The 25,277-nt window shown below is 64.8% G+C and overlaps 4 protein-coding genes across 4 annotated transcripts; 3 read left to right on the forward strand and 1 right to left on the reverse strand.

Moving 5' to 3' along the window:
• Positions 1-91: 91 nt before the first annotated feature.
• On the forward strand, positions 92-3,673 carry CHLRE_01g009450v5 (uncharacterized protein). The gene is made up of 7 exons (XM_043058269.1): positions 92-246; positions 325-431; positions 811-912; positions 1,171-1,257; positions 1,850-1,939; positions 2,119-2,439; positions 2,597-3,673. The coding sequence occupies exons 1-7, from the start codon at positions 126-128 to the stop codon at positions 2,879-2,881; spliced, it is 1,113 nt and encodes a 370-aa protein (XP_042928183.1). The 5' UTR covers positions 92-125; the 3' UTR covers positions 2,882-3,673.
• A 9-nt stretch (positions 3,674-3,682) lies between these two features.
• Positions 3,683-12,421, reverse strand: CHLRE_01g009500v5 (uncharacterized protein). Its single transcript, XM_001700209.2, has 14 exons — positions 12,009-12,421; positions 11,434-11,544; positions 10,891-11,063; positions 10,447-10,523; positions 10,009-10,132; positions 9,602-9,744; positions 9,003-9,136; positions 8,617-8,724; positions 8,082-8,139; positions 7,770-7,870; positions 7,250-7,408; positions 6,537-6,649; positions 6,210-6,315; positions 3,683-5,991 (listed from the first exon to the last, which is right to left on the reverse strand). Exons 1-14 carry the CDS (start codon positions 12,051-12,053, stop codon positions 5,149-5,151), a joined length of 2,295 nt encoding a protein of 764 aa, XP_001700261.2. The 5' UTR covers positions 12,054-12,421; the 3' UTR covers positions 3,683-5,148.
• Positions 12,422-12,921: 500 nt separating this feature from the next.
• On the forward strand, positions 12,922-18,323 carry CHLRE_01g009550v5 (uncharacterized protein). Its single transcript, XM_043058270.1, has 7 exons — positions 12,922-13,174; positions 13,334-13,725; positions 13,942-14,022; positions 14,312-14,495; positions 14,697-14,750; positions 15,092-15,226; positions 15,571-18,323. Exons 1-7 carry the CDS (start codon positions 13,145-13,147, stop codon positions 16,900-16,902), a joined length of 2,208 nt encoding a protein of 735 aa, XP_042928184.1. The 5' UTR covers positions 12,922-13,144; the 3' UTR covers positions 16,903-18,323.
• A 78-nt stretch (positions 18,324-18,401) lies between these two features.
• Positions 18,402-25,119, forward strand: CHLRE_01g009575v5 (uncharacterized protein). Its single transcript, XM_001700242.2, has 5 exons — positions 18,402-18,532; positions 18,806-23,265; positions 23,417-23,645; positions 23,856-24,095; positions 24,291-25,119. Exons 2-5 carry the CDS (start codon positions 18,860-18,862, stop codon positions 24,621-24,623), a joined length of 5,208 nt encoding a protein of 1,735 aa, XP_001700294.2. The 5' UTR covers positions 18,402-18,532; positions 18,806-18,859; the 3' UTR covers positions 24,624-25,119.
• Positions 25,120-25,277: the final 158 nt, after the last annotated feature.

A 25,277-nucleotide genomic window follows, 5' to 3' on the forward strand; every position in this document is an offset into this window, starting at 1 on the left:
TGGGCCCTCGGGAAGGGCGTGGAAGGGCGGCATGATGGACGTGTGTGGTCTCCGTGCCTTGGGACCAGATGTTCTTCAGTGCCTGTTATTTGATTACACGTCTGTATAGCTACCCTAAATCAGAAATGTTGTCCCAAGCCCACTCGCGCTTGCGGTGGCCGAAAACTGCACAACTTCCTCGCAGTCGGCTTCGGACTTCAGCCCCCCGGCCGATTCGTCTCATATGCAGCGCAGTATCAGCTCGCAGTGAGTGCAACTAAATCGTGCTCTCAGTTTAGACTTGGCGGGCAATGCCTTCAAGGTTTCTTGGACGTGCCGACGCAGGGAGCTATTACGATATTTTGGGTGTGGAGCAGACTGCTGCATCGGAGGAAATCAGGGCGGCATACCGGTCGCTGGCGAAGGCGTTCCACCCGGACGTCAGCCAAGAGGTGTGAGAACGCCGCAGCTGTCAGCACGTTGTGGCAGGCTCGGGTCGGGTCGGGGCATGACGCAGCGCTCTAGCGGGGTCTATGGCCACTCCCCTTCCACACCCCTAAGATAGTTATAGACCCTGTTGCCTTGGCCAGGCTCTATGACTATCTTACGGGTGTGGGGGTGCGCGAGGGTCAGCCCGCGGCGTATGGCGGCATGCACGCACGCAGCTCGATGCATGCACGGTATGCCCACGCCAGGTGCGGTCACAGCGCCGCTCCGCGGCAAGCAGGCACCCACGCGACACAGCATGCGTGCTGCCACTGTTACACTGTCACGCATCGGCACGTTCGCCTTGTTGATATTGATTCTTGTTGTTGTTGTTCGCACATGCAGGAGGACTCGCACGAGGTGTTTGCGGAGATCAACAGCGCCTACGCTGTGCTGTCAGACCCGGAGGAGCGCGGCCGCTATGACTACCTGTGGCGCTATGAGCAGGTGCGCGTGTGTGCGTGTGTGCGGGAGAGATAGGGGGTTAGTTGTACGCAAAAGCCCAACGAATGGCTCCCAGACTGTCAGGGGGGGCCAAGTCCAAGCCCGGGGGGTTACGGTAACGGGTGCAAGCGCGCACCTGCCTCCACTTTCGGCGTGTCTCAACTGCAGCCGTATATGCTCGCCACAGGCTTTTCGCAGTCACATTGTTGTCGCCACAACCTGCAATTGCACCAAGAAACACGCCCTTCCCCTCACGCACAGGCTCGTCTGGAGGCCTCTGGCGGCGACCCCGACCGGCCCCTGACGCCCGAGGAGGCGGAGCGCGCGGCGGCCCTGGACAAGCTGGAGGTACGCATGGACTGCGCTTGTGCTGCCGCGCGCATGTCTGTGTGTATGCGTGTGTGTGTGGGTGTGTGTGTATATGTGTGTATGTGTGTGTGTGTGTGTATGTGTGTTAAAAAACGAAACGAAAGCCCGCCCAGACGACGCCGGAGTTACTTACCGATACCCACCATTTTACCGAGCGTCGCGTGACTGTCGTGACCCAGGTAGTCATACTTACCCGCGATAAGCCTGGAACCCCACGGGCGACCATTCGGCCTGACCCCGCGATGCACCTGTATGCGTCCATGCTCCGCACCCTGGGCGCGCTAAACAACGTTTACCCAGCACGCCTAATTCCCGGATTCCCGCCCGCTGGTCGTAGTCGAGCTGTATGTGTGTGTATGTGTGTGTGTGTGTGATGGCGTGTGATGGCTGTGATGGTTTTTGTGCGTATGCGTGCTCGCGCATGCGTTACTTGCGGAGACGCAGGAGCCACATATGCCCTTGCACGTGACCGGGCTGCTGAGTGACAGCTGACGTGCCGGTCGCGGAGCGCCCCTACGTGTCTGCAAGCAACGCACCGTAACAGCACGACTGCCGATTGTGTGGCTCGCAGGAAGTGCACCGGGAGGCTGAGCGGGCGCGGCGGCTGGCGAAAGAGGCGCGGCGGGCGGCTGAGCGGGCCAAGCGGCAGGCGGCGGCGCAGGTGTGCAAGCGATGGCCGCTGTGTGTGTGGGTTTGGATCTGCTGTTGCATGCATATGCTCTCCGGTATGCGAGATGACGACAACTGACCATGCACGGCTGTTTAGGCATCTGCATGGAGAGTAGAAGTGCGTGCGTGCGTTCTCAAGACATCCTGCCGTGGGCTCGGCTTTGACCGCAGGCACGCGAAGTAAAGCGCCAAGCGGCTGCGTCAGCCGCGGAGGCGGCAGCAGCTGCTGCTCGGAGGGCGGCTGCGGCCGGTACCGCTACAGCTGCAACGGCTGCAGCTGTAGCAGCAAGCGCGGCAGCGGCGTCGCAGAAACAGCCCGCAGCGGGCGCGGAGGCAGTGGGGGCGACAGCGACAACCGCGAGGGGGGGAGTGGGGCGCCAGGCGGAGCCGGCGCGGGGCCCAGCGGCAGAACGGGAGGCACGCCGCGCGGCGCGGGAAGCGGCGCAGGCGGCGAAGCGGAAGGCGCGAGAGGCGCGGCGGCATGCATCTCAGGTGGGAAGGGCAAAGCTGTTGGCATTCGCGCGGTCCTGTGTGTGCTGCATGGTTGCGTTAACCAAGTCTCCCTGTTCTTTCGCGGCCTTGCACACCATACGGTACGTTAGTTGCATGCGTACCCTACATGTTGTTCCTGTCTGTGCGCTGCCCTTAGGTGCGGTATTGGGCTCAGTGGGCCGAGCACGAGGTGAAGACGGTGCGCCAGACGGCGGGCCTGGAGCCAGTGCCGTCCTCGCCGGAGGAGCAGTTGCTGTGGGAGTGGCAGCAGCTCCAGGCGCGGCAGCAGCAGCAGCAGCAGGAGCAGCAGCAGCCGCGATCAGGTCAGCGGCAGCAGGGGGGCCGGAGGGCGCGGGGCGGTGCCGCTCGGGGCCAGGAGGGCGGCGGCAGCGGTGGTGGTGGCGGCGGAGGCTGGGAGCCGCCGGCGCCGCCGCCTGAGTGACGCCACGTGGCCGCTCGCCTTGACATCCAGCTCCTCCGATCCCCAACAGCTCCGTCGCCAGGGGTCAGGAGTGCGGCGGTTTGCCCGGCGACGCGCGCTGGGGCTGCCTGCTTGATCGCCATGGAAGCGGCAGGTGCAACTGCACGTGCGCGCGGTCCCTTCCAGTTGACAGCTGATGGCGGCGGGCGGCCGCCGCACCCACGCACACACGCGCAGCACAACACACACGCGCAGCACAGCGCAGCACGTTCCCCGACTGCGACACACGGCGACGCAGCTCGCCGCAGCGCATGCGGTGCACCACCGGCACCCGCCCGCTGGCCTCCGGCCGCTCGCCACACCGCCGAGGCGGCGCTTCGGCGCTTCGCTCACGCACAGTCTCACCGCGGACGTGACCTCATTTGGCGTGGGGTTTGAGTGTGTCGACGGAATGCTGCGGCGTGGGAAGACGCGCAGGGTGGCGGCACAGAGTAGCGACTAGCGAGTGCGCTATGCAGTCTATGCTGCGGCATCCCTGCGGCGTACCTGCAGCACGATGTACGGTCACCATTGCCATGATGGCGGGTCCTGCTTGTGCCGCAGCGCGAGTCTCCACTCAACCCGCCTTGGCTAGGGGGGGGGGCATGTGGATGCCCCCTGGCCGTGATCGGATCATGCCACAGGACCAGCTCACCAGCATCAGGGCGCGCTTCTGGCGCCCCCTCGTGCTGCTAGCTAAACGTGTTAGTTGCTTTAGGCTGCTCATGACTCACGTGTGTTGGGGCACTCTACGGTGCCGTTTGCGGGTCTGAATGCAAGCGCGCACATTGCGTGTTACAATGGAAGACGGACAGGAGGGGGCCACGCGCAGTGAGGCAGCCCAACGTGCTGTAGCAATGAAACCAACACGCCACGCGCTTTGCAGACTGCCTCCTCACAGTTCCAGTGCTCCACAACTCACAACTCAGAACTCCGCACAGTCAGCAACTGCCGGCATCGTACTCGTGCAGCCCGAGCTGCCCAACCCAACCACCACTCAGCCATTCGCCAACCTGCCTTAACCTATATCGTATAATTCGTATTCATGCAGCTCAACCCAAAGAGCGCCCAGTCAGTGTAAGCGCCCTCGCACGCGTAGGCTAAAATACAATTTCGCCCACGGCCAGTATAGGTGACCGAATCGTGTTCGGTACACACGTGCCGTGGCGCCGGTCTCCCAAGGTGGAGTCAGCTCACTGCTGCATGGTCCTCAAACGGTCATGTGTCAGCACGTACTACACGAAATGCAATATTGTCAACCAATTGCAACATGGTGATCAGCAATCGGCGTTGTGATCAGCCTAAGGAGTCATCCGTTATCAACCACGGCATGCAGCCATGCACCCATCTCGGCCGTAATCGCTCGCTCCCAGGCGTGCGTGCTTGATGCTCAAAGGCATCGGCACAGCACGGCACGGCACGCAACCAAAATGCACACACACGCACCGACATAAATTGACCTCTGGCCCGCACGCCGTTGAACCAGCGCCAGTGGGTGCCAGCGCCCGACGACACAACAACAACGTCGCTTTGTCCCTTCGAATCGGATTGTCCTCAACCCAAACCCAATGGAATGTATGAATAACCTCTCCGGAACGGGGATCAAGGTTCTCCACCACGATTTCCCGTGCGAACGCGAAGACCGTTTACCTTATCTAGATCAGCCAGGATCCGCTGCGGTGCAGCTTTCCTGCATGTCGTGTGGCGTCGCGCATACACACAACATACATGCACCAACGGTAGCAACAACAAAATTTGTTCGGCGTGAGCGCCGTGTTGTGTCAAGTACGCAAGTTACGCGCGCGCATGAGGTCCACCGTTTCAAGTGGAAGGCGAGAGCAGTGCAAAGTCCTCTCGCAAGTTGTATTCGTGCCTCTGGCACAAGAAGAGGCAGCGGACGGCAGGGTAATGCACACATGCACCATGCGGAATGCCTATGTATATGTGACCAACCAAGCTGCCGGTCACCGGCTGCGCCGTGATCCCAACGACGCCCAACCGGCAGCCTACAATCAGCCCATTCCTTCATTCCCGGCCGCTCAGAAGCCCGCGAGCGACCAGCGGCATGGTGCGAAACTCGCGGCAGTTCAGCCCACCTCTCCCTTCCTCGCTCAGAAGCCGCCCCGCAGATCGCTCAGAAGCCGCCCCGTGGCGCGCCGCCGCCGCACACGCTGCGCCCTGTGCGTGCCGGGCTAACCGCCCAACCCGCAGCCGCGGGCCGCGTGTGCGCCTGCATGCCACCTATCCGTCTACGCCCGATGCGACTGCTGACTCGACTGCGTCTGCACTTGCTGCGGCTGCCGCCGTGACGCCTTCATGATGTCTTCATCTTCCGAGTCCAGCGGCCCAGCGTCGCTGAAGTCGTCTGCCCACACGCCCGGCTGTTGTGGCTGTTGCTGTTGCGCCTGCTGCTTGCGGGACTGCTGTTGCTGCAGCTGCCGCAGCTGCTGCGACTGCGACTGTGACTGCGCCGACGACAGCCTGTGGCCACCCACCATGGGCGAGTGCTGCTGCGAACGCGAGTGCTGCTGCTGCTGCTGCTGCTGCTGCTGCTGCTGCTGCTGCTGCTGCTGCTGCTGCTGCTGCTGCAGCATGCCCATTTGCGATGTCGAAACCATCGGCGATGGCTGCTGCGACCGCGACGACGCCTGTGAGCTGGACGGCGGTGCCGCCGCCAGCGACCCAGACCGCTGCGGCGACGGCGCCTGCGGCCGGCTGCCGATGCTCGCCTGCACCCCGCTCGGACTCGTGCGAATGCCGCCGCCCGTGCTTGTGCGCACCCCGCCCCCCGTGCTCGTGCGCTTGCCGCTGCCGAAGCTCGGGTCCCACGCCGTGTCATTGGTGCTGTGGCTCCCGGGCCGGAAGCCCGCCGCCACTGCAGCCGCCACCGCCGCCGCCGCCGAGGCCGGCAGCGCCGCCGCTGCGTTGCCATTCAAGGCTCCCGGCAGCCCCGCCGAGTCCAGGTCAATTCCGGACAGCCGCAGGGCCGCCTGCACCTCGGCCGCGTTGGCGTCTGCCTCGCTGCCTCCCGCCTCCAGCCCCGGCGCGGCCAGCAGCATGGTGCAGAACTCGCGGTAGTTCAGCCGGCCGTCCTGCGTGGAGTTTAAGCGGGGGTTGCAAGGTTACAACATTGGGAACAGCATACAAGCAGGGGAGGCGGGGTTGCAGAGTTAAGGGTGAGAGCGGGGAGAGCGCGGGCGTCCGGCGGCGGGGCGAAGGAGGAGGACGTCGGCAGAAGGTGGCGGAGAAGGAGGCTGCACGGCCACACGCGGCCGCCTTCACAGGTCCCACAGGCCCCCCAGGGCCCCACCTTGTCCAAGTCCGCCTCCGCCAGCAGCCCCGTGACGCTCTCTCGCGCTGAGGCGGCCGAGCTGGCGGCGGCGGGCAGCTGGGCCAGCGCGGCGGCCAGCTCCTCCCTGGCAGAGGGCAGCAGGGGGTGGCAGCGGGTGACAGAGGGGGTTCCATGCATGTTAAATAAGACGAGAGGGCGTAGCCAGGAGCAATGGTACAGATGTCACGTAGGGGGGGGGAGACCGCCGGGTGAGTGACAGCGTGGCAGGGTAGGTAGGGGCACGGGAGGAGTGGCGGCACTCTGTGTGAGAAACCCCACCGAGGCATTGCACCAGCAGTTACTCACTTGCTGATGTAGCCGTCTCCGTCCAGGTCGAAGTGGCGGAAGGTCTTGAGCAGCACGTCGCTCTGCTGCAGCTTGCTCAGCGTGTAGGTGGCGGCCACGAATTCGCGGTAGTCCTGGGGCATAGTTGAGGCGCAGGTGGGGCGCATTGAGAATGATAATTTGACCTGACAAAACGATGTGCTACTATGCGTATGGGATAGTTTGCGGTGATAAGATCGCAGCTGGCAAAAGCGCAGCTGACATTGGCGCTGACAATTCGAGGTGAAAGCATTTAAGGGGGAGCTGCTTTCCGTTCCTCGTTCGGGTTGTGGGGGGTCTTATTCATGTGGATCCATACAGGCTCCCCCCCTCCCGCGTCCCTGCTGTCCCCATACGCCGCAGGGTTGCTTGGGTGACGACAGGCAACGGAAAGGCGCACCCAGCCAGGCACCAGCACCGGCGTAACATGCACGCACACGCATAACGATGCTGTGGTTGTTCCGGGTATTGATATGATGTAACTATCTGATAAGAGCGCAGGTGCCAGAAGCGCGTCTGATAAACTGTCACCTCAGTTCCTTTCATGTGTCGTATAACATCTCGTTGCACTTATCGCTGATGCATAATGCATCCTCACAACACGCTGGCCCGCGGACAACCCATCTCCAGCATTTACCGCAGTCACACACCCCGCCCGACCCGGCACGATCCCGAGTTCACGACCCGGCACTCACAATGAATCCGTCGCCGTTCAGGTCCATACTTCGCAGCAGCGCCGCCGCCTCCTCGCCGGCCAGTGCCTCGCCCCTGCGCGCCAGCCCCGCCACCAGGTCCTCCAGCGACACCAGCCCGTCGGCGTTGGCGTCCAGCTCCTCAAACAGGTTCTTGAGGCCCTGCGCGTGCGTGTGGCGGCGACGCGGCGAGAGCAGACAGCGATGATCAGATACGGCACGTAAAGATGGGAGGGGCGTGATGGGGTGGGAGGTGGGCATGGCGCTGGCCGCGAGGGGAGTGCGACCCCATTGCGACCGGGTGCCCTGACACGATACCCTGGAGACAGCTTGGAAAGATCTGCGGCGCTCCCCTGGCTGCACCCTGCCCCCAGCCCCCACCCTACACACACACCCAGCATACACATCCGCCTGCCACCCCTCCAACGGCATACACACACGTTGTCTTCCTTGTGCTTTCTAACACACACACACACACACACACACACACACACACACACACACACACACACACGCGACTCACCGCCACCTCCTCGGGCGGCAGCGAGGCGGCCATGACGCGGCGCGCCTCGCGCTTGAGCAGGTTGAGCGTGCGGAACTGGCGGACGCGGTCGCGCACACCCGCTGCCAGTCGGAGTGGCGTCATGGTTCAGAGGTAAGGGGCAGGAAGGAAGGAAGCAGTGATGAGTAGGGTGGCGGCAATAACAGTAACAAGGGGCAGCTGACGCTGGAAACGCGACAAGATAGCGGCAACCATACATCCCCTGGCGGGTGGGTAGCCGTTCATGTGTGGCACACAAACAATGGCAATCTCATAGCGCGCGGTGGTACTCACTGGGAACCGCCCGCACAGGCGCGGTGCCGTCCAACCGGAGCCAGGGGTGTGTCAACACCTGCGCCCGGGACCAGCACGTGTGGCGGCAGCGTTGATGAGGGAACGGAAAGCAGCAAAACTGCTGCCTATAAGGCCATCAGCTTGCAAGTGTTCATGCGACACGCTCGCCCGTCCCACATCCCCTCTGCTCAGCAACCCACGCGCGCAGTCCTTGTTTTCGAGTGCCCTCCGATCAACAGCCTCGCTCGTGCAGCTACCCGCCTTCTCCTCACCCGTGCCCCTGCCCTAGTGTGGAAACCCAACCAGCCAGTGTGCTGCCCGCTGTGTCTTGTTCCAACTGTTCGCGTACCCTGTTCCCACTGCCCTCCACTCGCGAACCCCCCTGCCCCCGAAGGCGGGTCTACGCGCTGGAGCTGGCTGCTGAGCTTCACGGACATCGGTAACGACGCGCCTGCTGTACTGGCTACTCCTTCACTTCTTAATGCATCATGAATGTAGCCCTCCCACCTACCCACCCACCCACCCACCCACCCACCTGGTCCAGTTGGATGCGCTGCTCGGGGTCCTTCTCCAGCATGCGCGACACCAGGTGGCGGGCGTGGCGGCTGATGGCGGGCCAGGGCTTGGCGGACAGGTCCACATCCTGCGGGGGTTCGTGCGCGCGTGCATGTGCGTATGAGTGTGTGTGTGTGTGTGTGTGTGTGTGTGTGTGTGTGTGTGTGTGTGTGTGTGTGTGTGTGTGTGTGTGTGTGTGTGTGTGTGTGACTATGGGCGTTCACGGTGCAACCGAGCCCTCTCGCACTCGTCTGCAAACTGGGCAGATGCACGCCCTTCGCATGCTCTCCCACCAAAAGAAGCGCGATCTATAACCATACTTCACATAACTCCCGCCACAACAAGGCTGTAGGTGCGGCCACTCACCCTGCTCCGCACCGCCTTGATAATTTCCGCGTCCGTGGCCCCGGCGAAGGGCGGCGCCCCCGACAGCAGCACGTGCAGGATGACGCCCAGCGACCACACGTCGCAGCTCTTGCCGTAGCTGCGCTCCAGCACCTCTGTGGGCCGTGGGTGCGTAGGCGGGTGCCGGGTGGATGGGTTGCAAGGTTAAAAACATTGGGAACAAGTACTAAGCAGGTGGGTGGGTGGGTGCTGATGTGTGAGCAGGCGCAAGTGAGAGGTGTGTGAGCTGGGCCCCTGTCCCAGGCCACATGCACACAGGGCACATCTGCAGCCCGGTAACCTCCAATCCACACACACCACCAGTACCCCTGCCTGCCACCGCCAGCCCTGCCAAACCCTGCAGCCACCCAACCTGCACACTCACACCGTAACCTCCTGCTCTCGCTGCCCCAACCCTCCTCCCTCTCCCCATTGTCCCTGTTGGTATCATGTTCCCAATGCCTTAACCTTTCAATCCCCCAGTCTGCAGTTTCTCCTTGCAGCGCAACTGTTTCCTTACGGGATTGGTTCAAAGTTAACCCCCAGTGTGCCTCCCCCCCTCTGCCGCCGCCCCCCCTCACCCGGCGCCATGTAATAGGCGCTCCCCAGCACGTCAGCAAAGTCGGCCTGCCCCTCGCGGAAGAAGGTGGACAGCCCAAAGTCAGACAGCTTGATGCGCGCGTCGCCGGTGCGGTCCGTGACCAGGAAGTTCTCCGGCTTGAGGCTGCGAGGGTGGGGAAGAGAGACAGAGAGGAGGAGGACGAGCAGGTGAAGGAGGAGGGTTTCGGCTGAGCAGCGGTGGTGCTGAAGACCTCGCACATGAGCCATATTTCCAATGTCGACCAGCGCCCCAGCCCCCCCACCAGGCCTCCGCAGACCGACGCAAAACAACGCAGAGTCGCAGACCCACGCAGGCCAACGCGTGACAAGCAAATACCCTAGACACACAAAACAGCTCGCGGCACGCAGCCAGCAACGCGCGACTCACTCTCGGTGCATGACGCCCAGTGTGTGGCAGTACGCCACGCACTCCACCAGCTCCCGGAACAGCGCGGCCGCCGCCCGCTCCGTGACAGTGGACATCTTCTCGATCTTCTCAAACAGGTCACCGCCTGCCGGGTTGGGCGCGGTGCGGTACGCACGTGTGAACGGCATGCGCAGAAATGTGCTAGTGCGTGGCTGGCACGTGCACGAGTGGCTGCCTCCACGCCCTGCCCTGCCACCCCTGCCCCTCCACCACCTTGAACACCACCGGCCCCCTTATTTGGCCTGTTGTGGCCTGCATCCGAACGGACTTCTAGCCGCTAACTCGCATCAGGTTTGTTTTGATGCCGGTTAATTCGGACTTAGACTTGCATACCCATCGCCACCACCACAATACCCAGCGCCGCACCCACCCACCCACCCACCCGCCCAACCCACCCACCCGTGCACAGCTCCATGACCATGTACACGTCTGACACGTCCTCGTACACGCCGTGGAAGGTGATGACGCTGGGGTGCCTGTGGGCGCGGTTGTATACCAACACACATACCAGCGCGTCAGGCGGCGTGCTCGCGTGTGTGCGCATGTCCTTGCGTGTAGGTGCTTGTTCTACCCCAGTACGGTGTCTGTGAAGGAGACAAGGGCGCCCACTCCAAGCATGCCAAGGTGACATCCGGCCCCGATGATGGTGCGCAGGCTTGGTGCTCCCGCACTGCTTCACAAGCACCCAGCGGGGCCGCCAAGCCTGCTGTTGCGCTGCGTTGTGCGCCGTGGTACGACCAAGACCCAAGACCAAGACCCACGACCAAGACCCGCGACAAAGACCAAGACCAGAATCATCGCGGCACCACCGCCGTCCCAGCAGCCCGCGCGCACGCAGCTCACCCGCGAAGGTGGTGCATGATCTCAATCTCCCTCCGTATGTCGCGAATGGAGTTGGGCCCTGTCAGCTTGCGTTTGCTGATCTGCTTGCACGCGTACTTGTTGCCCGCCGCGTCTGTGACCACGTGGATCACGCCGAACTGCCCTTTGTTGATTTGCTGCCCAAACTTGAACACCTGCAGCAGTGGCGTTGTTAACAAGGTACCAGAACTTTATGTGTACGACTTAGATGCGACGTCATGGCTTGCTGGATGCAATGGACCAGCGCTCCGGGCCTAGAAATGCTGGCGCACGCCTGTCCCAGCTGTGTGCAGCCTCCCATGTCAACTGGACTGCTAGCTCCCACCCATCCCCAACACGACGGGCCTTAGCGCCAGAGCAAACCGCCTGCAAACTTTTGTGAATGTAGGACTGTGCCCACGCAAACCCTTGGGGCGGTGGGGCCGGTGTTGCAATCCGAGGTCTCATCTCCAGCTCCCGCACGCGCGCCAACCCATCCCTGCGTTCGCCCAGGTTCGCCGCGCTCAAGCTGGGGCACCCGCGCACCTTGCGTATATCCGTGGTCTGGCGCGTGATCCACACCTCCCCGTCTTCCAGCCCCAGCGCCGACAGTCGCCGCACCGCTTTGGTGTCAGCGGCCTTCTTCGCACCCAGCACCTGCAGGCACATGGTGTAGGAGGGTCACGGGGGAAAAGGACTCGGAAGAATTCCGCGAGTCAGCGTGTGCGCGTGCCGCTGTCGGCGGCTCCACAGTCCAAGACTCGTGGACCGTTTGCCTATTCACTGTCAATGTCTCGAGAGCGCGGGTTAAAGGAGCCTTGCGGGACTGCCAAAACAGCGACTTTCTCACTTTAGTCGCAGCCCGTGTCCGTCACTAGAGAGCTCTTGCCGCGCTCATCTTCAGCACCAAATCATAACCCCAATTGCCCAGGACATTGAGGGCTACGCTGCTTTCAGCCGCGAGCCCAGGTTGCGCTAGGGCATGAAACCGAAGCGCCATTCAACATAAGACGCAGGGCCCCTCATACCACTGACTTATATTATGCAGCGCGCCACGAAAAGAGCGCGAGTTAAACGCAACCCAAACCCGGGACCGCTGCTCCTGAGTCGCTCAAACGCACCTGCTGGGCGAGCTCCACCTCATCCTTTGAAGACGAGCAACCCATTATATGCTAGTTGTCAACGCCGTGATAGGCCGCGGCCTCGTTGGCGAGCGGCCCCCGGTCCCGACTCAAACAGCGACTCAAGCTACCGTGAACCTCTAGTAGTAACTATGGATGGTATATATAGGTTAGAAGTTGAGCGGCATGATTTCCATGGCCGACGCTGTGAACGTCAGCTTAAATAAGTCAGATAGTCGCCGAGTCGCTGTCCGAGGATTGAAGCTATTTCATAACCTGGATAGTCAGTCAATGATCGATTAGGGTTGGACAAACGCGTGTGAAAAACAAGCTTCACAAGTCAGCGCAGCTCTCAGTCGGAAAGCCGTTACGATTGATGCGCAGTGGAGCTATCATGGGTGGGCGAGTTAGTTATTATGTGTGCAGTATGAACAAAGAATGCCTTAGGGCCCAATTGCAACCGAGCGGTGCGGCACCAAACCGTGCCGCGGGCGACTTCATTGCACGAGCCCCGGCCTTCCCAAGGGCGCCGTTCCCCCGATAGGAGATATACGAGGATGTGGAGTCCTGAAGTACACGGTGAATTACAGGAACTGATGCTGGGGCCCCGATGATTCTGCGGCGTCGGAAGACGTCGGAAGGGAGGGGAAGGGGCGTCGAGCCCTTTGTTCAGCTCAGTTTGTGTCGATGGGGTCCCCTGCATGATACAGCCTCCAAGCCCACGCAATTCGGCAAAACATTAGTACATGTCTTGGGCCCTGGATACAGTGGGCTACAGTGTGGGGCAGGTGGGAGCACCGTGGGCAAGCCCGTATTCTTGTTCATCGGGCCCGGATCGAGATCGGAAGTGTTTGCATTCGCCGCCGGGGCCTGGGCCTGGCGCCTGAGCATTCATCAAAATAACGTGACTCCACTTCCAGCTCGTGCAGACAAACGCGAATTCGTGTGCTCTGGTTTCTCACGCCTTCGGAGCCTTTCCTGCTAGCATTTCTACCTAGTTGCAACCATTAGCTGCCCAGCTGTGGCAATTCCGCTGATAAGTACGATGCCCGGGGCCTAGGCCTTTTGCCCTGGGCGGCATTGACGACTAGTGTTTCCTTGCTCCCCGGACAGCCACCATGCTAACGCATTTTGACATGTTGTTGTCTGCTGGAGCGTGTGGTAAGGTAAGCACCTGCAACGTGACAAGGCGCGGCAGGGCTGCCCGGAACCGCGGAAGCAGCGCGGCTTGATACTGGGGACCTTGCCTTGGAGGCTCCATCCTTCATACCGGCTGATACATTTTGCACGGCGCGCCACCTCACGCTACCTCCTTTGCATGGCAGGCGCATCGTGGCCTCACTGCAGCTCCAGCCCTCCAGCATGGCTACCACGGCGTTGCCAGACTACGGCATGCCGCGCCTGCAGTCGCCGGCACCGCACCGTTGCCCACGGCCCTGGCCGCGACAGGGGCACGGTGGCCTGCACCTGCTGCCGCCTGCGCCCCCGCCCGGCGGCACGTTATCACGCGCCCCAGCTCCGGCAACGGCGCAGCTGCCGACGGCGCGGCCCGCGCCAGCTCCTGGCAGCCCCTGGGGCAAGGGCAGCGAGGGGTAGCGGCAGCTCCGCCTCAGGTGGCAGTGGTGAGCTGCGCCGACAACCCGGCCCTGGCGCGGCAGGCGGTTGAGTCCATGGCGTCGGCTTTCGTGGACGACCCCTCCACCACCTACTTCTGCAGGTAGAAGGGGCCTAGGCGCCGGGCCCGCACGCCGGCGCCGCGGACGGCTGTGGGGCGGGGCCCACAGGCGGGGCCCGGAGGGGCAAGGCAAGGGAACAGTGCATGGCCCCGTCATGCAGTGCGTTCCTGGCCTGTACTCTGTAGTCTTCGGGAGCATGGTGCTCTGTGGCCATGCTGATAGATGGACGAGTGTGACGCTGGCCGGCTCGCACGCAGGCCGGGCAAGGCGGTTGAGTTTTACCGGACCATCCTCAACTGTGTGCTGGATTGGTACCCCTCCGCCCGCCAGCTGGTCTGGTGAGTGCGGCGGCAGTTGGATCCGGTCCCGTTTGTAGGGTACCGGTGGTTGGGACTGGGATCTGGGTATGTCGCCGGAGGCCCCAGGGACCCCAGGGACCTGCAGCTTGGGCGGCAGCACTCAGGCACCCAGGCACCCATCACCGCGTCAAGCCAGTCGGCCAGGCCTCTTGCACTCTCTTAACAACACAACCCTCGCACACGCGCGCGCCTCCCACGCACGCTGCCCAGCTCCTGTGTCCCGCCTCCCCACCGCCATCGTCCAAAGCAGTTCCCACTCCCGTCGCAGCACCGTGCCTCGCCCCGACGCCGCCGCCATCGCCTACGTGTACCCGCGCGCCTCGGGCCTGGACGGCTGGCGGCGGCTGCTGCGCGGCGGCCTGGCGCCGCTGCTGTCGGTGCGGCTGGACCGTGTGGTCCAGGGCATGGACGCCAGCGACTTCTTCGAGGGGCAGCGCGAGGAGTTCTTCAAGGTGCGGGCTGGGGGCTGTGGGTTAGGGGGGGCAAAGGGCAAAGGGCGGGCGGCGCGAGTATGCCGTGTGCCATGTCGGCATGAACCCACCCCTACCTATGCCTCCGCACGAACCACCTGCACCTCCGCCTCCACACGAACCAGCCTTGTCTCCGCCCCCGCATGGACCCAACCCCCACCTCTGCGGCCTGGCCCCGCGCAGGCGCACGGGCCCTACCTGTATATCAGTGTCATGGGCACACGGCCCCAGCAGCAGGTGGGGGCGGGCTGTGGGCTGCGGGTTGTGGTGGGCGGGCCGCGGTGCCCCCGCCGCGTGTGTATTGTGTGTACGTGTTCACGTCATGCAGCAGAGCGCGTGCTGGTGTGGCGGTATCGAGGTCCCTTGCAATGCTGAGTGGTGAAGCGGTTGGGCGCCCTGGCCTCGACTGCCTTTCCCGCTTGCCTTCACGCCCACGGCCTCCAGTACTCCACTTTGCTATCCCTGCCTCTCCTTGCCTCTCCCCTACCTCGCGCTGCCTCGCACCTGCCCCCGTCTACCGCTTCCTTATAAGTAATTATGAATGCAAGCCCCCTCCCCCTCGCCTCCACACACCGCAGGGCCGCGGCCTGGGCGGCGCGCTGCTGGGCTTCCTGTGCGACCGCGCGGACGGCGCCGGCCTGCCCGCCTACATCGAGGCCACCAGCGGCCGCAACCGGGCGCTGTACGAGCGGTTCGGGTTCAGGCTGCTGCAGGTGGGCTTGTGCACGTGTGTATGTGCGTGTGTGTATGTGCGTGTGCGTGTGCGTGTGCGTGTGTGTGGGTATGTGTGTGTGTATGTGCGTGTGCGTGTGCGTGTGCGTGTGTGTGGGTATGTGTGTGTGTATGTGCGTGTGCGTGTGCGTGTGCGTGTGCGTGTGTGTGGGTATGTGTGTGTATGGGATTCAGGGATTCACGACGAGGTGGGGCATTGCATGCGCTGGCGTGGCGTGCCATACCGCATGAAGCTTTGCCATCACCCCACCCTTCCTTGAGGCGGCAAGCCCCAATGAATCGTGCGCCTGCTCCCACACTTGCACCGTACCGCAATGCGGCACAGGCGTGGCGCGCCAACCCGGACATGCCGTACACGTACGTCATGTGGCGCCCGCCCGCCGCCGTACCCGACGAGGACGATACGGCACAGGACGACGCCGCTGCTGCTGCCGGCCTGGGCGGAATCGCGGCCGCGCTCCGGCAATCCAGCCAACAGGCGGCGTCGCAGGCGCAAGCCAGCGGCGGCGAAGCCGCCGCTGCCGGCGCCGCGGCAGCGGAAGCAGCAACGCGGGCGGCGGACAGGGACGCCGCTGCCGCGTTGTTCGGCCCGCGCGCCGATATGATGCTGGCGGGTGCGGCGCTGGCGGCGGCGGCGGCGGGTGCGGGCCGCAACACGCCGGCTCAGCGCCGCGTGGCGCGCTCCGCGGAGGAGCTGTGGGCGGCGGCGGCGTTGCGGCGGCGGTCGCGCTTCGCGCGCGTGCGGCAGGAGCGGCAGGCGGCGCGGCAGCAGCGGCGGCAGGAGCGGCAGGAGCTGCGGGGGCAGGTGGCGGAGTATGCGTATTACGAGTACGTGGACTCGAACACGTGGGGCTACTGGCCGCTGTGGACCAGCGAGGACTGGGCGGCGGGGCCGGAGGCAGCAGCAGGGGCGGGGATCGAGGTTGAGGTGGGGGTGCTGCCGGCGCGGCGGAACGACAAGAACGACGGCAGCTCGGATTCTTACGTGGACTGGCGGGAGCCGGATGCCGGCTCCAGCCGGGCGCACGGGTCTGGAAGCAGTGGCGGCGGCGGCGGCGGCGGCGGCGGCGAGGATGATTCGAGGGCGGAGGGGCCGTCCAGCTCCCTCGGCCGGGCGGCGGCGAAGGTGGCGGCGATGGGCCCGCCCGCCACTGACGAGGCGGCAGAGGATGAAGGTGTGGGGGCCGGCAACGGGCACGGGGATGGGAGCAGCGCCGGCGGTGACGTGGCCAGTAGCAGCAGTAACGGTGGTGGCGCCGGTGGTGCGGCCGGGGGGTCGTGGTGGCCGGGCCTGCCGAATCTCGGAGGTGGCAGCGCCTGGCCGGGCTGGGGGAGCGGCGGCACGTCCGGGGACTATGCGTCCACGAGTGCCGCACACGGGGCGGAGGATGCTAGCGGCAGCGGTGGCACGGGCGGCGGTGGCGGCGTGGGGTCTTGGTTCTCGGCGTGGGGCGGCCACGGTGCAGGGGATGGCCATGGCGATGACGCCAGCAGCGGCGGCGGTGGCGGTGGCGGTGAGAGCGGCGGCTGGTCATGGCCAGACTTTGGCGGCAGCACGGGTGGGGACGGTGGCTATGGCGGCGGTGGTGGTGATGGTGGTGGTGATGGCGGCGGTGCTGGTGGTGGTGATGGCGGCGGTGGTGACTGCGGCGATTGACGGACGTGCGTCGCGATCCATCGTCGGTTTGACGATAAGAAAGTTATTGGACAAGAATGAGGACCGCGGTAGGTCGGTCGTCAGTCCGCTGTAACATTATGGCATGCACTCAGCCAATCCCCTTGGGTGTGCTATCCCGGTTGCTGTTGGAGAAAGGGTGTCCGGGCCAACCAGCCAAGCATGGCCTAAGGTGGCACAGGTTAGGAGTGTGGGATACAGGTACAGGCTCACGAGTCACGACCTGTAATGCGATTGATATTATACTGATACCATGTCACAGCTAGAGCCTTCTAACTTAAACAGACTTGAACATACTATGCGCCTCAGCCAACAAGGTGGGGTCATGGCGGGCGGGCGATGTTGGCCGACATGTCCCTCGACATTGCGTTACGTCCGAGCAACAGGGCCGCGAGTTATGAGTATTTATTTGCTTAGGAACATAGTCAGAAGCTCACCGCCTTGCAGCGCATTATGAAACCGCATCACAGGAACATTCTAAGTGCCCCCCACCATCGCGCGGTTGCCATGGGGCCCGAGACCCTGCATGAGGGGCCACCACCGCTCGCTGGCGCCGTCACAAGCATACTTACCTGGCCCGCTTCTCGAGGTGGTCACCATGGCCTCGGTTGTGTGGTCGGTCTTCACCTTGCACTTTGTGAGGGCCTTCCGCAGTCGGCCCTTCGGGTGTCCGGCAGGGCTAAATTTTTGTTAGGCTGAGGACCCGCGCTATGCGCGGCCTCGGCTCCCAATCATGTGATAAAATCTATTGGACATACTGTCTGTGCTATACTTCTGCGAGATTCCTGATACCACCATATCTACGGAGCGCTAGATCGTAGTCCTGTGTGTCCTGGACGTAATGCCCTGATGCCCGGACCGTGATGTCACCTACTGGCTGTTGCATTGCAGGGCGGTGCAGCGCAACGCCCCTAGGATAACTCTGGCACGCTGGCGGCGCGGACAGGCGCAGGGCAGGCGCAGCATGGCCATGTACCGTACTTCCCACACGTGGTGCAAACCATGCGAGCTGCAGAAGCATGCCGAAGCAGTTGTGGCGCACGGCCCGGCGCGAACCAGCGGCCAGGCAAGGCCAGGTGTGGGAGCGCAAGGGTACGGATGAGTTCTGGGGCGGGGGTTTGGGCGTTCTTGCAGCCCTGGTAATGCACAAATCTGCCGTCACTCCTGATTGGGGCATCGCGCGGCCACTGTAGCGCCGGTGTGCACAGAATTGCAAAACCGTTCCGGGGGGGTTCAGTTAAAACTGTCGGCGCGTCCGATGGATTTGCCTGGGACTGCCCGAGCACTGTGGGGAGCTGCGCGGAACTGGAAGTGCGGGAGGGCGCCGCGCCGCGAGCGTGCGTTTAGCTGAAGCCCCGAAGTGACATTGGTGCCGAGGGCGTTTGCAACAAGCTACGGGTCCGCTCTCGCGCTCACATGCATAAAAGCAGGGCGTGTATGTGCATTACACTATTCACAGAGCGCAGAGAACCACACCGATCGATCCAACGGCTGCTACCAGCGCTGCGTCTTGTCACTATTGAATGCGAAGCATAAGGACGGCCGAACGCACAGGTGTTTGTCGCGGCCGGGCAACGCAACGGACCACACCTGGCTCAGAGCTCTTGACTAGGTAAGGCTTGGAGCCGGTGAGTCAAGCTGCGCGGGACAGGGCGGGCGGCGAGGGGCACCGTGTGAGGCAAAAGGGCTGCCGCTCGAGGCAGCGTTGGAAATTTCGGCCACTCACCTCCATGGCGCAGCACGCCGGTGCACGCGGCAGCACTCGCCGGGTCTTGACGAGCTCGTGCGCTCGCAGCAAGCTGGGGAGCCCGCACGAGGCCTCGACCGCTACAGCCTTGACCACCGCCTGTCCCATCCTGACCCTCTCCCGCGCCTTACCCAGCAGGTCCCCGGCGGTCGCGGCTTCCCTTCCGCCGGACGCGGGCCGGCGGCTGGCGTCATGGCGTCGCGGCGTAACAGCTGCTGCCGCCTCGAGCTAGCTGCCTCGCTCGAGGGAGCGCTGGCTGCAGCAGCCGTGGTGGTGGCCGCGGCTGCTACAGCTGCTACTGCTGCTACTACCGGCGGCAGCGGCAGCAGGGGCAATGACCCCGGCGGCGACATCAGTAGCAGCCGTGCAGCCGCAAGCGGCGCCGCCGGCGGTGGCATGACACGTGCCGGCAGCCTTGCGGGGGGCGGTCTGTGTGTTAGCCTGAGCGGCCGCCTCGACAGTGGCTGCCTTGCCCGGCTGCTGTCAGACGGGATGCTCTTTGGTGACGGCGGCGGCGGGGGCGGTCCCAGTGGCGGTAGTGGTGGGGGTGGGGGTGGCGGGTGGACGCCCGGCGATGGCGGCGCTTTGCTGCGTCACTACAGCGCGCGATCACTGGAGGCTGAGCTGCGAGTGGACCAGCTGCTGGCTTCTGCAGGCCCCTGCGGCGGCGGCGGCGGTGGCGGCGGCGGCGGCGATGGTGCCGGCGGCGGGGGCCGTGACGACGCATTGGCCGCCGCCCAGAGCCCGTCGTCGCCGTTACCTGCTGGGCTGGTGGTGACGCCTTCCGCGTACTTCTGCCCTTCGCCTACGTCGCCTCCGCCTCCACCGCGAGCAGAAGCGGCTGGTGGCGAAGCTGCTAGTGGACCCGGCGGCGGCCGCCGCCAGCCGCAGCCGCAGCCCCAGACGCAGACGCAGCCTCAGCCGCCGCCGCCGCCGCCGCCAGTGGTGGTGGTCCGGACCGACAGCACCTTCTCGGTCGCGGCCTCCGCCGCTGCGAACGCCTTCGCGATGGAGCCCGAGGATGCCACCACCGCGGCAGTAGCAGCAGCTGCAGCTGCTGCTGCGGCTGCTGCGCGTGGCGATGGCAGTAGCAGCAGTGCACGGCGGCTGGCGGGCGGTGGCGGCGGCGGCGGTGGGCCTGCCGTCATTACGCTTTGCTGCAGTGAAGCCCTAATGGAAGGCGCAAGCAGCGCGGCTGCCGCTGGCAGTGACAGGTCCCAGCTGGGCTGCGCTGTTGCAGCCGTAGGTGTGGCCGTAGGTGCGGCCGTGGCGTCTGCGCAGGCTGCTGATGCTATGGCGCAGGCCCACGCCACCGCCGCCGACGCACCAGCTGCGGACGCGCACGCGCAGCAGCCGCTCGGCAGCGACCGCGTGTCTATGGGGCCGCCGCCGCCACCGCCGCCTGCTGCACCTGTCGCCTCCCCCTGCAACCGGGCTGTGATGCAGCCACCGCCACCACCGCCACCACAGGCGCAGCCTTACGCGGCGGCACAGCCGCCCAGTCACGGCCCAGTCGCAGCCGCGGCCGCACACCCGTGGCACCAGCAGCACCCGCACCCGAACTACCATTCCCACCCTCATCCCAATCCCCATCACCCCCACATGGGCGGTCCACAGCCCGAGCCTCCGCTGCCGCCTCCGCCGCACGGCGGTTACGGCTACGGGTACGGCTACCCGCCGCCCCCGTGGCACTACTACGAGCCGCACCACGCCATGCCACCGGTACCACCACTGACCGCACCACTGCCGTACGCGCGGCCGCCGCCGCCACCGTATGCCTACGCGCCGCCGCCGGCACCGCCACGAAGCCATGGCGGCATGATGCCTCCGCCACCGCAACCGCCGCCGCCACACGGGTACTACGCCCCTCCGCCGCAACCACCGCCACAGTACAACCAGCCGCCACCGCCGTACGTGTACGGTGAGCGCCACAGCCACCTGTACCAGCAACCGTACTACCCAGCGCCCGACCAGCAGCCCCACCAACAGACCCCGTACGAGTACGGCAACGGGGCCGTCGATGGTGCCGGCGGCGCCTGCGCCCTCTGCGATGGCGGCAGTTGGTGTCCGTACCACGTGCCACGGCGGGAGTCCTCCGGATCAACCGTGAACAACGGCACCGGCAGCCACCGCCGCCTGTCAACTGGCGGCTGCCGCGGCGCTGCTGGCGGCGCGGCAATGGTTGCGGTGCCCGTCGGCACAGCAGGCGACGCCTGGCCAGCAGCAGCAGCGGCGGGTTCGGTGCCGCAGTGTGGGTCGTTGCCATCGCCACGGCCCCCAACGCGGCTAATCGCGACGGCCTCTGTGGGCTCGGGTGTTATCAATGGCCAAGGCCGAGGCGGCGGCTGCGGCAGTTGTGCTGAGGCGTCCCGGCCTACCGCAGCTGAGCAGACGAGCGCCGTGTCACCGCCGGTGCCGCCGCCGATTGCTCCTGCGTCAGACCAGCAGCAGTATGAACAACCGCCCATGCCGACCTCTGTGGCTGGCGGTGCTGGCGGCCCCGCCGGCGCTGCTACTGCCACTGCTACTGCCACTGACAACGACGCGGCCCACGCCGCCCATGCGCAGCGGCCTGCTGGGGATGAGGGCCCCACTGCTGCCCGCCAGCCCCGCCGCTGCGACGACTACTACGATTACTGGCGTTATGGGGAGGGCGAACGTCATCGCTACCCGCTCATGTACCAGCAGCAGCCCCCGCCGCCGCCACAGCAACACCCGCCGCAGCACCCGCCGCACCCTTACCCATACCTGCCCATCCACCCGCATCATCAGCTGCACCACCACAAGTCATACCACCAGCTGCACTTGCCGCAGTTACATCCGCACCAGCAGGCGGCGCCGCCACCGGCGGGGTACCTGCAGCTGCCGCCGCCGCCACCTCTCTTCATCACGCCACCACCGCCAGCGCAGCCGGCGCAGCGCGACGAGCATGGCGACCTCAGGGCTGTGCCCAACAGCGGCGCAGGTCCTGCAACCACTGTCAACCAGGCACCGCCTGCTGACGGCGCTGCTGCTACAGCCACTACTGCTCCCACAGCAACTGCCACTACTGCTGTAGCTACTGCTGGCTACCGCCCGCGTCAGTCCAGTGCTTTTAGCGATTGCAGCATAGCGCTTCGCGACCTGCTGTGCAGGAGCGGCAGCGTCAACGCAGCTGGCGGTGGCGGTGGCGAAGTGTTCAGCCGCCGCGGCAGCGGCGCCGTCACACCTGGACTGGTCCAGCAGCTGACGGGCGGCGGCGACAGCGACGCGGAGGGCATGAGGGTCGCGATGGCGGCGCTGCTTAGCGGCGGCGCCGTGGGCGCAGCGGAGGAGGACGAGGCCACCGCCGCCGCTGACTGGCTGCACAACAGTAACGGTAACAGAAATGGTGGCCGAGGCGTTAACGGCGATGGCCAGCACGGAGCATCATCAGTGCCGCCGCCACAGCCGCCGCCGCCGCACCCATGCAAAGCGCCGCACGGCTACGGCGCCTATCTCCGCCGGGCCGCTGCCGCGGCTGCAGCAGCAGCGGCAGGCGCTATGCAAGGCTGTAGCAGCGCCAGTGCTGCAACAGCCACAGCCGCGGCCACCGGGTCGGATGCAGCTGCTGCTGGCGGCGGCACCATGTATCCACTGCACGTGCTGTGCGGCAGCGGCAGCGTGGGCACAGCCCGGAACGAATCCAGCGGCGGCGGCAATAGCAGCTGCCGGTCTGCATTGCCGACAGCTTTTGGGTCGGAGCTTTCTGGCGCCGGTGCCGCCCAGCCACCATACAACCATCCGGGTTGCGCTGTTGGGGATGGCACGATGCAGCCACCGTCAACAGCAGCAGGACGCACAGCTGATGCGACCGCCAACGAAACGCACCCGCGCCATGTGCTGCTGCCACAGACATCTGCGACACCATTAGGTGGAGCGTCACCGGGTCAGGCCCAGACTCAGATGGAGGCTCGCACCCAGCGCTCAGTGCCAGAGTCAGAGGCGCCAGTGGCGGCGGCTTCGCCGCTGGCGCCGGCGCCGCCGCGCGCCCGCGCTCCCAAGCGGTCTGCGGCTGTAGCAGCCCTGACCCAGATCGCGGTGCACGCCCGCGGCGGCTTCAGCTGCGGTGGCGGCAGCAGCGCGGCAAGCGGCGATGACGACGACTACTCCGCATCCGAGGCTGATGAGGACGAGGAGGAGGAGGACGAGGACGAGGAGGACGAAGAGATGGAGTGGGCTGTGGAGACGCCGCAGTCACAACGCGGCACCGTGTCGACCGCTGGCCACCGAGGATCAGCTGGCGTCAGTAGTAGCAGTAGCAAGGGGCGTCAGAGGGCAGCTACTGTCAGCAAGCACGCGCGCCGTGGGGCCGTCGCAGGGGATGGGGCCGCTGGCGGCGGCAGCGGCAGCTGCAGCGGCAAGCGCCGTGCGACCGGCGGCGGCGCCTCCACCGCCGCACTACCGAAGCCGCTCTCGGTCGTGGTCCAGCAGGCTGTCGCGGCGGCAGTCAACGGGGCTGCTGGCAGTTTGGCCGGTGCTGCTGGTGCGGGTGGCGCGGGCGAGAAGGAGGAGGATGGTGGCTGCAAGAAGCGGTCGAGCCAGTACCGCGGCGTGACGCGCCACCGCCGCAGCGGCAGGTCCGTGGGGCGTAGGAAGGAGTGTGTTGCCGTAGCAATGCTGGGGGCGGGGGAAGCTGTGGGTCACGTTGGGTTTGTACCGTATTGCCTTGTTGTGTCCAGTGCAGCTGCCAGGCTAACGCCGCCAACCTTGCTGTCGACCCGCACACAGGTGGGAGGCCCACATCTGGGTCAAGGAGATGGGCCGCCAGGTCTACCTGGGCGGCTATGAGGAGGAGGCCCACGCGGCCGAGGCGTACGACGTGGCGGCGCTCAAGTGCAAGGGCGCCAAGGCCGGCGTGCGCACCAACTTCGAGCTGGGCCGCTACTCGGGCCTGCTGGCCAGCCTGCCGCACATCAGCCTGGAGGAGCTCATCATGGCGGTGCGGCGACAGAGCCAGGTGCGCACGTGCGTGGAGGCTGGGAGAGAGGGAGAGGAGAGGCGTGGTTTGGGCTGTTGGTGCTTGGGGAAAGGATGGAGCCTGCGATGCCCACGGAATGAATAGCAGGTGCACGGAACTACCGGTAGTTCATGCTGTTCGCTCTGTCCTTCTAATTCCATGCATTCCGTTCATTCCGTGCCGCCGCTCCACCTCTCCCTCTCCCCACAGGGCTTCTCCCGCGGCTCCTCCAGCTACCGCGGCGTGACGGCGCACCCCAGCGGCCGCTGGGAGAGCCGCATCGGCATCCCCGGCTCCAAGCACATTTACCTGGGCCTGTTCGAGGGCGAGCGCGACGCGGCGGCGGCGTACGACAGGTCGTTGGTGCGGCTCAAGGGGCCAACCGCCGCAACCAACTTCTCGCTGTCCGAGTACCGCTCCGAACTGTCCGAGTTCCACGTGTACGGCAACGTGAGTAGCGGTAGCGAGACCATTTGCGGATGTGCCCACCTGAGGCGTGCACCATACCTCACTCTGAGGCATGAGTAGCAGAGGCCTAAAACTGTAAAAGACATGATGATTGATGTTGCTGATGCGGTGCTCAATGCCTTGTGGCTCCTGGCTCCCTGGGGAATGACTCCCGCCCAATGCCTTATGGTCGTACAGGCCTCGGTGCTGCGCGACGCCCGCCTTGCCTCCGTGACCGCTGGCTCCGGCCCCGACTTTGAGAAGTGGATCAAGTCCGGCTTCGGCGCCTTCCCACACCTCAGCGCCGCAGACTTCGGGCATGGCGGCGGCACCACCACCAGCATTGACGGCGGCGGCCCTGACAGCCCTGTCGGCGTGGGCAGCTCTGGTGCTACGGATGCGGGAGAGCCGACACCAGCAGCAGCCTCGGCCTCTGCCGCGGCACACAGCCCCAGTCCTATTGCCGCCGTGATGGCAATGGCGGCGGCGGCGTCCGCAGCAGTGGCCGTTTCCCCCACCGGACGCTCGTAAATTGTTGCGGAAAGGAATTGCTGACGTCTAGGGGCCAGTCGGGCTGCGGCGGCACACTGGTTAGTTTGTGTGTGCCGCGCAGCAGTGCAATAGTGCATGACGTTGAAAGGATGGCATGACGGTGCGTGGTCCGCGTTGGTGCATGATTGGTATTGACCAGCTTGGAAGGTTGACCTGACCCGTCATTTGCCCCGCCAGCCGTTATACCGTACCATGCATGGCAGGCAGGCCTTGCATCTTGAGTTCTTGACTGTTGAAGCGGGATCAACAGCCCTGATTGCGGATGAATGGATCTTTATGTATGGTTTAAGCACATGGGGCTGCATGCAGTCGGGCAACAACGCACCGAGTCTGTGGAGCAGCTGTTTGATACAGTCTGGTGCGAGGGTTTTGGGTTGCGATGCCGCGCGATAAGCGGTGGCCGCAGTGGAGTGCAGCCAAAATGTGGGCTTCAGTATCTACGCTGGAGGAATAAATGATGTAAATTTAATACCTGTTACCTGAGGGGCACTTGATCACGGTGGCCAGCAGCGCGCGGGTGCTTGGGGCCCCTTCGGGAGGAGGGTGTTCGGGGACAGCGGGATGGGTCAGCGGGGAGTTGCTCTGTCTCTTGTCAGGTTCCACTCAAATTCAATCGTTATAACCTGTACCGGA

This window comes from Chlamydomonas reinhardtii, chromosome 1, assembly GCF_000002595.2.
Source record: "Chlamydomonas reinhardtii strain CC-503 cw92 mt+ chromosome 1, whole genome shotgun sequence".
Classification (NCBI taxonomy): domain Eukaryota; kingdom Viridiplantae; phylum Chlorophyta; class Chlorophyceae; order Chlamydomonadales; family Chlamydomonadaceae; genus Chlamydomonas; species Chlamydomonas reinhardtii.